Source organism: Olea europaea, chromosome 1, assembly GCF_002742605.1.
Source record: "Olea europaea var. sylvestris chromosome 1, O_europaea_v1, whole genome shotgun sequence".
NCBI lineage: Eukaryota > Viridiplantae > Streptophyta > Magnoliopsida > Lamiales > Oleaceae > Olea > Olea europaea.
In genome coordinates, this window is record NC_036237.1 from 9,446,351 (window position 1) to 9,458,582 (window position 12,232).

Sequence of the window (12,232 nt, forward strand, 5' to 3'; positions counted from 1 at the left end):
ATATATAAGATAAAAATATACTTACAAAATATAAAAAGTTTCTTATAAATAAAACTTCACTCGTGTAAAAAATTATTTATAAGTACAAAACTAACTTACAACAGTAAAATTTACTTATTAAGTAAAAAATTTTATTATATGTAAATATTAAGTAAAATTTTTTATTATATGTAAATATAAGTTAAAATTAACTTATACGTCAAAAAAAATTAGTTATAAGTCCACTAAAAATATTTCATACAAGAAATTAAAAATTAAAAATATCATTAAGGGATATTTAAATAATTTAATTCTTTCAATAAACTTTCAGAACCATTAAATAATAAACTCTCAATCATTGATTGAATTGTTTTAAAAATTGCTACTAAAAATTATCCAAAACTAGACACCTCATAAACGCCAAAATTTTGTACTTAAATGAAAACCCCCAAGCAGGCCCCAAGAGTATATCCTTTAAAGTGGCAGACTTTATGCTATAGTCTTGGCTTGCTTGTGTCCGCAAATCAACATCAGGAAATAGAAAATCCTTCGTCGACCATATCACTTGTCTTTTATACAGAGATGATGGATGTGTGCTATTCTTTTATACAGAGATGATGGATGTGTGTTAGCCACAAAATAAAATAAAAAAATTCATTCGAGTATTACCTCTACGTGCCAAAAAACCACACTACATCAGAAAACCAACATTTCTATCCTCCAATCAAATTCAGCAAGGTAGACAAAAATATAGTAATAATAACAAGGAATGATGGTGACAAAATTTGTTGTTTTACCTCTTCACCGTATTTTTCATCAGGGACTCCAAATGCAACAGCTTGAGCAATGTCCGGATGAGATAAAAGGATGGCATCCACTTCAATTGGTGAAATCTTCTCCCCTGCAATTGTGGAGATAAATAATTATTGCTCTTTTTAAACCGGGAAAAAAAATAAACAATATGCTTCAAATAATGTACTTTCATCATGTAGAATGCAATTAAAACTAGACCACCCACAAGAAGCTATATATTTAGTTATCTACTATTTAGACAAACTAGCTTCAGCATCACTGCTAAACCTTTGGACAAAATCTTAACTGTTAATGTTTAGTTTTCGGTCCAAATACAGGAAAAATATATGCAATTCTCGATGCGAAACTCCATAATTGAATGAAGACATTGGTATGAGCTAAAATTAAAATTGCGTACTTCGATCATTTCTAAAGACCAAAACTTGACACTTCAACTATTTGCATGGAAAAAAAATTAATAAATTAGCAAATTTATATGCAATAGACGTTGTAGCATAGCTTCAACAAAACTGCAAAAGAATGTGTGCTCTCTATCAAAGAATAAGGAAAATAGGTCTGAATCTCCTATTGGAATGTTTTAATTATCCTAAACCAAAAATATAAAATTTTACCTCCACGGTTGATCAACTCCTTGATTCGACCAACAAGATGCAAATACCCATCGGAATCAAAGAACCCAATATCTCCAGTGTGGAACCACCCGAATTGGAAAGCGGATTTATTAGCCTCCGGGTTGTTCTTGTACCCCTTAGTCACGTTTGGACCTCTAATACAAACCTCCCCATTGATATTAGCCTCTTGTTGCACCCCATTCTCATCCAATATCGCCATCTCTTGACCCACAGGTTTTCCAACTGACCCTGGCTTATGTGGGTTATCCTCCGGCAATGGATTCGAAGCCATCAAGTGGCTTGCCTCTGTCATTGCATAAGCCTCCAAAACAGGTGCGCCGAATGCCTCCTCAAGCCGAGCTAATATGGCAGGCGCCAATGATGCGCTGCAGCTCCGAATGAACCGCAACTTCGGGTAGTCAGTTTCACCGCTGCTGAGGTGGCGGTCTAGGATGATTTGATGTATGGTAGGAACGGCAGTGTACCACGTGGCATTGTACTTTTTCATGTCCGACCAAAATGTTGAAGCTGAGAATCGGCCAGCGGCTGGGAGAGCCACCGAACCTCCAGCTCCTAGCGAGCTCAATAACCCTGCCAACAACCCATGCACGTGAAATAACGGTAACACGATCACTGTCGAGTCTGACTCGGTGAGTTTATACACGGATTTAATATTTTGAACGGAAGAGTACAAATTGTGCTGAGTTAACGGGACGCCTTTGGGTCGGCTAGTGGTTCCGGAAGTATGCAGGAAAAGTACCACGTCAGATTGGTCATTAATGATTTTAGAGACTGAATCAGGCTTTGACCGAGGCTGAGTTGAGGAGAGGGTGAGTTCCGAGTTGGCATCGGACAGTGTGGCTGTAATGTGAGGGATGTTCAGCTTCGAAGCCGCAGCTTCAGCCGGCTTGTTGCCTTCTTTTAAGGTTATTAGAATTTTTGATTCCGAGTCTGATAAGTAGAACTCAAACTCGTCAAGAGTGTAGGCCGAGTTGAGTGGCGCCGCTGTGGCTCGGACACGAATTACAGCCAAAAACATAATTACAAACTGCATTAATCGGATAAAAAAATAAAAAATTTAATTAGTAAAAGAAATCTTTCAATCAAAACCGTTAAAGAGTGTGAATAACAAGAAACAAAAAATTCCTTTTCTATATGCATAAATTCGAGATGTTTGTCCATGCTTAAGATGGCTTTTTGAGCTGGATAATACTGAGAAAACCAACTTAAAGTAAGTTTTTTTTTCACTGCAAACACGCTGAAAGCGTGAATTTTGATACAATTTTAGAAAGTTTATGATCGCACATTAAATAAGTTCTATCAATCAAACCGATTTTTAATAGAAATTTTTATTCAAATTAAATTTCGATACACACTGTGAAGTCAGATGCAATTTTAATACTCCCTCGGTAGCACGTTCGATTTATATATGCTTACTCTTTTTTTTTTTTTTATCTTATTGAACATTTTTTTTTGTTTATTTACTAATATATCCTCATTTAATTTGCTTAATTATAATCATTTTCCCACTTAATCTCAAAATTATATAAATATAAATAAAGGTATCTTAAGAAAGATAATGGAAAAAACTTTTTCAATAACATTAAATAAAATTTCTAAACACGTGTGAAAAACAAAACAAGCATAAATGAGAGAGGAGTAAATTTTCCTTGTTTGATGAACTAAATTAAATCCAGTAATTTAAATTCCAGGGACTGTCAAGATAAATAAAATCTAAAATCCTCTAAAATAATCGTCATTTTTCCTCAAAATAATTAAGAAAAATGAAAAAGATGAATGAAATTTACCTCGACGGTATTGGGGAAGGTGAGGGCGACGACGTCCCCTGGCTTCACGCCGGCGGCGAGGAGGCGAGAAGCGGCACATTCGATGAGTTCACGGAGCCGTGCATGAGAGATATTGAACTTGTCGGAGACAGAGATCGCTCGCCGGGAAGGGAATTTTCCGGCGACTTCTTTTAACAATCCGGTTAGCGTCAAACTAGCCATTAATTGAATTTGTTTCCAAATCCTCGAAAGGCAGGAAAATTGAGATTTGAGCTTGCGTGGAGATAAAAGAAAAGTGTAATACTGATTTGATAAATTGCAAAAGATGATAGAAAAGTGTCAAGCAAAGGGTGTTATATATAGAATTTACATACATGTACACATAGTGACGGTTAGCAATCGACCTCTGTAAATGGGGATTTTGAGGTGGCGGTCACTAATTTACGCATTTATTTCATACTTTTCATTCAACTTTTGATTGTTTTAAATTAATCCTCCTACTTTATATTTTATTTCAATTTAATTTTTTTTTTAATCTAATCATAATTTAACCATCTTAACTCTATCTTATATACAAGATTTATGTTTTCATTGAGCACTCTTAGGATAATAGAGTAACATATGTGACTAGATCTTGCCATATAGCAAGTCTTAGGTCAAGAGAAAATCAAATATAATGGAATTTGTAACTTAGCTAGTCAAATTGGTGACCCAACTTAGCTCCCGTTTGGCCCCCATTTTTTGTAAATGAAAATGGGGTGGAATAGTATTTTTAAAAAAAAATAAGTGGTTGAAAAAGAAGAAATTTTTTTCGATTTACGTGTGATATTATTTTATAGAAGATTGTGTGGTTAAAAATAGAAGAGAGAAAGAAGAAATGTAATGGGAGCCAAACGGGGGCTTATAAAGCTGATGACACAATTTTCGAGGCACTAGAATCATGATTTGTCTATTTTTTGTAGGATAAAGATATTTATACAAAATCTTATTGACAAAATGGTATACTCAATTTCAGAAGATTCGTGGACTCCATGTGAATTCAAAAAATGTTGGCGTGTGATAATCACTCTCATTGTGAGTAGTGAATAAGGGAATTTTTAAAAAAAATTGTACATATAGCACGATCATTTTTTGTATGGTGGTAAATGACGTGCATGATAAGACGACCAATTATATTAGTTAGGTCATAAATTCCATTGGCTAGGCTATGAATTGTGTCGGCCAATCATGAATTTCATCTTTTTGGATCACGGTTACAAACACAAGTTTAATGGAAATAAAGTTGCAGATCAAATTGAAAAAAATATAAGCTGATTGATAAAAGATAAAATTAGTTAACTTGGATGATCAATACGAGGCAAACCTATTAGTTGAGAGAAGGAAATTGCAATCTTTCCCAGGATTGTAGTTGGGGTTTCAAGTAGCACATCTATATCAGCGGTGGCGGCGACACGCGGGGGAGGTATTCCACGTGGCTATTCATTGGATATTATGCCTGGCTCCTATTGTGATTTCCAACGAATATGAGGTCTTCTTCAAAGCTTCTTGAAAGTTTCCGTGTGCAATCCTTCGAAACCCGTCAGGTAGGAAAGGCGCCTGGCTTTTCGCTTTCGCGTTCGATTGGAGAATTACGCGTGTAGGGGTGACGGCGAGTCCAAATTGGCTGTCGCTTACCTCCCCGACAGACTCGAATTTAGTGAGTTGAGCCCTAGAACTTGTGATCTTTGCGAGCCGATTTATATTTAATTTTTATAAATTAGTTGATGATTATTATTATTATTTTGAAAAGCTATCTCGACTCGTAACAAATAGGCCCATAGATAGTGCCCGGCTCGATTGATGGGCAAGTAGGAGCCGTTGAATTTTTTATTGAGGGACTAAACTTTTAAGTTTCACGAGTTTTTCAAATAGGAAAATGAGAATATAACTTGAAGAGGGAGATTAACGAGAGTAAAGTTGTCAAGCAGTTGTTTGGAGAAAGTCTACATCATATGGTAAGATGGTCAAGAATATGATGCTCGGTGCAGCTCACTTATGTGGAAATTAACATTTCACATGTATGGAAATAGGACTAATGTACATTCTTGAGATATTTTAAAAATTGATATAGACCCCTCATTCCCAGTCGATACTTATTTATTCAAAATTATATGAACCATGTTATGTTGTTAGAAAATAATTGATACGTAATTTGATCGACACTCATAATGGGGCTCCACTTTCTTTTTTTTTTGGGACTTTTTTTATTTGCACGTGACCTATGAATATCTGAAAAACCAGCTTAATTCAAATTATATTTTGTCTTGTTTTTAAAATTACCGACATTAATATGATTCTTTTGTGTTACGTGGGTGCTTCATGTTCAAGGGATAGACGCAATCTTGACCTAGTAGAACATTGCCTCTAACGTGGCAGAATGTGGGTTTATCAAGGAAACGTCCTCGGCCGCGGGATGGCCAATTTAATTTGGCTGCTTTGTGCAAGTGGGTTCCAAACTATTTTCTGCTTCAAATTCAAGGGCACAATGCACATCATTTTCTTTATTTGAATGCCTTGGTGCAATGTCGACATACAATTCTAATAAATTTTGGACACCTGGTCTTCACACCACCTTCAAATTTTAATGTAGTCCATGTTTTGCTGAGCTTAAATAAATTATTTTTACGTTTATTTATTCACTGTTTAGTTTAGATAAAATAAAATATTAGCATATTTTTATAGAAATTGATGAAAGGGTAATTGGCACAACATGTCCCTACCTTTCAAACTAATTGTGGAAAATGTCAAAACCTTTCATTTTTTGACATTTTCGCCCCTACCTTTTACATTTCTTGGCGCAAAAGGTCCTTTTCATTCGTTTTTGACGATTTTACCCTTCATTCAAATAAAATAAAAAGAAAAAAAATAAAGAACTAATTGAAATAATAGTCCCAAAATTTCAAAAAAATTACAAATTGGTCACAATTTATTGTGAACTGAAAAAATTTTAAATTACCAAAAAAGGAAAAGAAAAGGAAACTTGAATATACAGAGAAATGATCAAGAAATAGAGAAAATTTTGGACCATAGCCAATGAAACTGAAAATCTTCAAAAATTGGTAAGCATAAATCTCAATTTTTATTTTGTGAAGAGTAGATGGAAAGTTTGAGGCAAAAACACGTAATCTTCAAATTTTTTCATTTCCATTGTTTATGATTAAAAATTTCTCCATTTCTTGATTATTTCCCTGTACATTCAAGTTTCTTTTCTCTACTTAATTTTAAAATTTTTTAGTTCACAATAAATTATGACTGATTTATAATTTTAAAAAAAAATTGGGACTATGATTGCAATTAATTCTTTATTTTTTTTCTTTTCTTTTCTTTTGTTTCATTTCAGTGGAGGGTAAAGTCGTGAAAAGGACATTTTGTGCAAAGAAATGTGGAAGGTAGGGGCAAAATGTCAAAAAATGAAAGGTAGAATGTTTTCGACAATAAATTTGAAAGGTAAGGACATTTTGTACCAATTACCCTTGATAAAATGTGAGTCCCATGAAATCAGTGGTTGAAAATTAGTTTTGAGTCCCAAATAGAGACTTAAATTAAATAATTAATTGCTTTTACTAATTAATTTAATATTAAAAATTTTGCAGTAGAGATCCCAAATCTTAAAAAAAAATATCGTTGGATATCAAACCTTCTAATCTTAGCACCTTATATCCAAAAATCGAAGATTTTTACATTTTTTATAATTATTTTTTTATTTTTTTATTTTTGGCAAAACGTATATGTGGCAACTCCTAAAAAATTGAAGATTGGTCTCCAAATTCTCACAAAAAAATAAATTTGAACTATGATTTTAAGGCTCGTTCAAATATACAATAGATATTGCATTCCCTATTTCTGTTAAATTTTAAATTATATGATTTCAAGTCAATAGCAAACGAACATTATTGATTATTCCAACTTCACATTTTCACACTCTTTTGTGGATGTATTTAAATGCATCTTTATCCAATTGCCTCTTTAGACAGTCCAAAAAATGGTTGGCCTATATAAAACATCCACGTTCAGTTGCTAATTTTATAGGATGATAATCTCCCATTTGCTGGTACTCAAGTTTTGGACTATTATATCACATGATTGCACTTGCTTTATCATCGCCAATATTAAATTTATGTCCATTATACGTGCTTTAAATTCCACTGATAAAAGGTTTAAATTTTTAGGATGTTTGGATTTAAAATATTATAGTGAATTATTGGTTTTTTTTTTTTAACTGTAATCTCTATATCCAAATCTTTAATCATTGAATCACAAAGATTAGCACTTTAACAATCAATATTATGGTTAGAGATGGCAAAAATCCCTGCCCCGTCCCGTCCCGAATGGGCTGGAAAAAACCCGTCCCGACGGGTTGGTGGGGCTGGGCATCCCCGCCTCGAACCCACACCATTAAGAGAAAAAATAAATAGACGAGGCGGCAAACGGGGCAAGTCGTCGCCCTACTGTAATCACTAATTATGGTGTGTGGTTTCGATATTGGCCCTAATTCCGCCCATTACTATTAGAAATCCATTTTATACGAAAATATGTTTTATCTTTATTTTCAAAACGATTTTCAGTAGAATAAAGTTCGATCGGTAATCTTGCTACAACATACTGCACACTTGCAAGATAGTCTTCCCATTGTAATAGTACATGTAATTATTTGTAAATTTAATTTGGTCTAAAGTTTCATCCTTATTAAACTCGATCTTATTGATACTTTTGATTTTTACATTTATGGGAAATCTGTAGTTTTTATTCACTATTTAGACAAACAATATATAGAATAATTTCATCAATAATGTTACTCAAACAGGGATTGGAAACAGGGGCTTCGACAGGTATTGAGTTGTTAGCGTTTGTATGGATTTTTTTTTTTTTTAACTATCCAATGATATTGCATCACGTGTCTCCCCGTTTTTAAAATCTGTCATTGAACCTATCAACTCTAAATTCATTACTCGCTAAAATCTCATGTTAAAACAATATGATTACATTAAACTACAATATACAAACTCTATCTTAAGAATAATCAATAATGTATACTAAGATAAAAATATTACCTAGAAGTAAATAACTCATAAATTTAGTCAAAATCAAATAAAAATTTCTACTGTTACATTCATAACTATTATTCATTATTATTCACATATTTTGTAGGATCTACTACTACTCTTTTTATTATTTTTCTCCATAAATTGTTCATAAATTTGTCAAATGGAGGCCTAAATATCCAAATCTCAGAAAAATGAAGTGTAAATAATGTTATACCAGGGAAGTTATTTTTGAAAAATTTTATTTAGCCCCCGTTTGAGCCCCATTATTCCTCATTACATTAAATTAAAATTTTCTCTCTCCTACTTTTAATCACACAATTTTCAATAAAATAATATTACACGTAAATCAAAATCTTTTCTTTTCTTTTCAACCACTTATTTTTCAAAAAAACACTATTCAAAACATTATAATCTCCAAGAAATGGGGCTCAAACGGGGGTTATATGTATAGGGCTAGGCACCCAACTCGTGAACCAAAATACGACCTGACCCAATCCAATTCCAGCCGGTTCGGGTCGGTTTTTGCCTCTTCGTCGGTTGAGTTGGATTGGACAGATTTGGTTAGATGGTTGGATCCTACAAAGTATTTGGCCACTTGAATGAGTAAAAATTGAAATAACAATTATGCCCTACTTCGTGGGGGTGACAATGGCCCATATATGATGATTTTAGGAGGTGATGGCGACGACTACATATCATGTAACACAATAAACATATTTGAAAAACACCCAATTTTTTTTGAAAAATTTCATCTTTCGTAATGTTACAAAATTTATTGATATAACTGATTTTTTAAATTGGATTCCAAAATATTCCATAATTATGTAATTAACCCTATAAAATAATCACCACATGAGAGAAGAATAACTCGTCGCTATTTGATAATCACTCAAATTTAATTCAAAGATTCAATAATACTTAATACAACAATCATATTTCAATACATTTTTTATATGAAACTACGTAACCTTCTGACTATTGATCATCATCTTATTCAAACAAACATATAATATTCTACAACACGCAGTCGGAAAAATCCATCGGTGTCGGCTTGTACTCTATGACCGTGAAACGTGTAAACTCATAAGTATTTAGTGGCTTGTCTGGTGTAATCTGTGTATGCCGGGAAATGATATCAATAAGGAGCCATTGCTGGGGCAATCATGAAGCTTACAGGCTTGACACCTGACTCGGGGCCAGGTGCTACATATCCTGAGCTCTTGATTTCACTCATTTCTCGACGAGCATTTGCACCTTTCGCATCACATAATTTGGGAAGATATACACCTACCAAATAGTTTATAAAGGTTAAGAATGTTAGCGAAAATAATTATTTTCATGGAAATAAAAAAAAAAAACGATGCATTAATTGTCTAAAATTTTGGATAATCATATTTACACTACAATTTTATTTTTATTTTTTTGGTACCATATTTTAATTTTAATTAAAGTCATCAACCTTTTTTCATTGTAACACTTATGTGCCTAACTTTTTCATCAAATTATTATCTTAAATCTTCTGTTATAATTGTTTACAACAAAACATTGAATTTGCGAGCTTTAAAATGAGGAAAAAAACAATTGATTGTTCTTTCACATTTATTTTTTTGAAAATATGATAGGGAAATAAGTCGTTTATGCCCTTTCAATAGTCTTTTTGGATGAAAGTCGTTTTTACAGATGAGATATGTTAATTAATGGAAAGTACAATGTAATAATCCGATGAAAAAAGTTGGGGAAAAATGCGCAAATAAAATTTGAGGACCTTCATTGCAATTAAAATTCAGTCCAGTTAAAAAGAAAAAGGAAAAAGAAAAAGAAAAAAAGGAAAAAGAAAAGAAAAAGAAAAAGTGTTATGAGTATAATTATCCTACACTTTTTGTCACAAAGATATCTTTTTATCAAGCATACTTTAATTACAGTATTTTTTAAATCATTTTTGATGGCTCTCTCACATTATACGTGTGGACTAACGATTAAAATTGTATTGGGTCCACTTATGTGAGTGGGCTGTCAAAAAGAGTGTCGTGTTGGAGTATTACCTTCCCCAGCGGCAAGATTGAAGTAGAGATCAACAATGTTGGGGCAGCCACCATAGCATTGTGTTGAGCAGAGTTTTTGGGTAAAATGAGAGTCCAAAAGAGAGTCAGATGAAATTCCCAGCACATTCCTATCCAAGCCACAGGCCTTGATGCACTTATCAGTTTCAATCATCTCCTTGAGTTTTTCGGCCTCAATTTCTGATGTTCGGCATGAGTATACTTCATCGCCGGTTCTGCGCACATGCTTCTCCAGCACGCAGCGCTTCCCGGAAGATGATATTGCATAGGCACACGAGTCTTTGTTCAAATTCTCGCAGGATATTTTTCCTGTGATATCATTTATCAGAAAAGAACAAATTCAGTACAGTTATGAATTAACATCATTCTCCTAGAAATTAAGGTGATGGTTGGTACACGAAGAGATCTGAATCGTTTTCCCATTAGACTAATAGATTTATAATAAAAGAACGAGAACCAACTTGTTTTTGTTTAAGGATGATGGATCAATTATTATTATTTTTAAACATAGTCAGGCATTTTATTTTGTTGTCCTTGAAAATGTTTGACACCTTAGGTTCGTCAAAATGACGGCGTGGTGTAGGGTTGTAATTGGTGAGTTGACCAAGTCATGGCCAATGTACGAGCTCATGAATCAAAAGTTGACTGGAAGTGGTTGGCCAAGGTTAATAAGATGAACTGCAAAGAGGTTGAGCTCAAGTGATGTGACGGTTGAGCTTCAAATGTCAAGCTCGCAACTCATACTCGTACTAAGCTCATAGACACAAGATCGAAAGGGTAATGAAAGGCTAAAATGGCATAATATACTAATTGTAAATCTTTTCGAGATCGATATATTTACAAGATCTTTGAATTAACAATACATGACATGGAGTTTCTTGACATAATATTATCTAATTGTTAAAAACGCGTCTAAGAGACTAAAACAAAAATGCAAATGCATGTTGTAATTCTTGAAACAAGAAATTCACTAACCTTGTACGGCTTGCATGCAAAAGACTAAAGCAAGAACAAAAATCCCCAAACTCTTCAAACCTTGATGTGAAGCCATGGTGATGATAATGGGAGCCTAAATCACTTACACAAAATGCGAATTAAGTGCTTAGGCCTATTACAACAAAGAGCCAATAGCAAATGCTATTTATAGACTAATGTGATGAACAGAACGAAACAAGGAATTGGACTGTGTGAAAATTACACTTCCCATTTTCTTGCTGAAGTTAGGCCAAAGATGATGGGAATGGGACCCCCATTTTTACCATTTTTTGCTGGTAGACTGACGGTGGAGATTTGACAAGGAAGCACAATCACCGGTCATAATCATCTCCGCTACTCACGCCGGGACTTTGGAATTATACAATTTTTTTCAAAAGCATCAATCATGATGGTGGGTGCTGAGTTTCCTAGAGATTGGACATGGCCTGTTCTCTTCTCTTATGGAGAAGTCATGCACGAAGTTTGGCACATAATTTGACTTTGAAGATTCGTGCTACTTGTGGGTTGAGAGGTCTACGTGGGTTTGGGCCATTGAGTTCAATTTTTAATTAATTTGTTAAAGGAACATATTTCAAAAGGCTTGTAGAAGATTGTTGACATCGAGAGTTTAACTTCACATAGTCAACTTTTTTACCAGAATCATGCCGAGAATGAGGTTCATCTTTACAAATATTGTTATGAGTTACCTATCAATCATAATGTGTTAGTGAAGATGTTTTTAGCAATTTATTGATTTCTCAAAATGTATGGATAAAAATTGATTTGAATGTTTATACATAGTTTATAAACATGCACAAAATATACGCTAATTTACACTCCTGAGGTTCCACAATGTAGGCTTACGTTCGGTGGGGATATTTTGGTCTAGAATTGAATTTTTCATTTAAAAGATTTCAGTATTA

The 12,232-nt window shown here is 33.6% G+C and overlaps 2 protein-coding genes across 2 annotated transcripts in view; both read right to left on the reverse strand.

Moving 5' to 3' along the window:
* The window catches only part of LOC111393217 (oxalate--CoA ligase-like), a 6,183-nt gene extending 2,622 nt beyond the window's left edge, over positions 1-3,561 (reverse strand). The window contains exons 1-3 of the mRNA XM_023018653.1: positions 3,212-3,561; positions 1,404-2,451; positions 777-880 (exon numbers count right to left, since the gene is read on the reverse strand). Coding sequence (XP_022874421.1) covers positions 777-880; positions 1,404-2,451; positions 3,212-3,412 — 1,353 coding nt within the window. The 5' untranslated portion in view covers positions 3,413-3,561. The remainder of the gene's footprint in view (positions 1-776; positions 881-1,403; positions 2,452-3,211) is intronic.
* Positions 3,562-9,132: 5,571 nt separating this feature from the next.
* LOC111393233 lies at positions 9,133-11,467 on the reverse strand. The gene is made up of 3 exons (XM_023018674.1): positions 11,310-11,467; positions 10,317-10,643; positions 9,133-9,561 (listed from the first exon to the last, which is right to left on the reverse strand). The coding sequence occupies exons 1-3, from the start codon at positions 11,383-11,385 to the stop codon at positions 9,410-9,412; spliced, it is 555 nt and encodes a 184-aa protein (XP_022874442.1). The 5' UTR covers positions 11,386-11,467; the 3' UTR covers positions 9,133-9,409.
* Between the last annotated feature and the right edge of the window lie 765 nt (positions 11,468-12,232).

Coding starts and splice junctions, on each gene's coding strand:
- LOC111393233 (XM_023018674.1), bottom strand. CDS start 11,385: ATGGCTTCACATCAAGGTTTGAAGAGTTTGGGGATTTTTGTTCTTGCT. Junction 10,644..11,309: donor TTGCATGCAAGCCGTACAAG/GTTAGTGAATTT, acceptor ATGATATCACAG/GAAAAATATCCTGCGAGAAT. Junction 9,562..10,316: donor CAATCTTGCCGCTGGGGAAG/GTAATACTCCAA, acceptor ACTATTTGGTAG/GTGTATATCTTCCCAAATTA.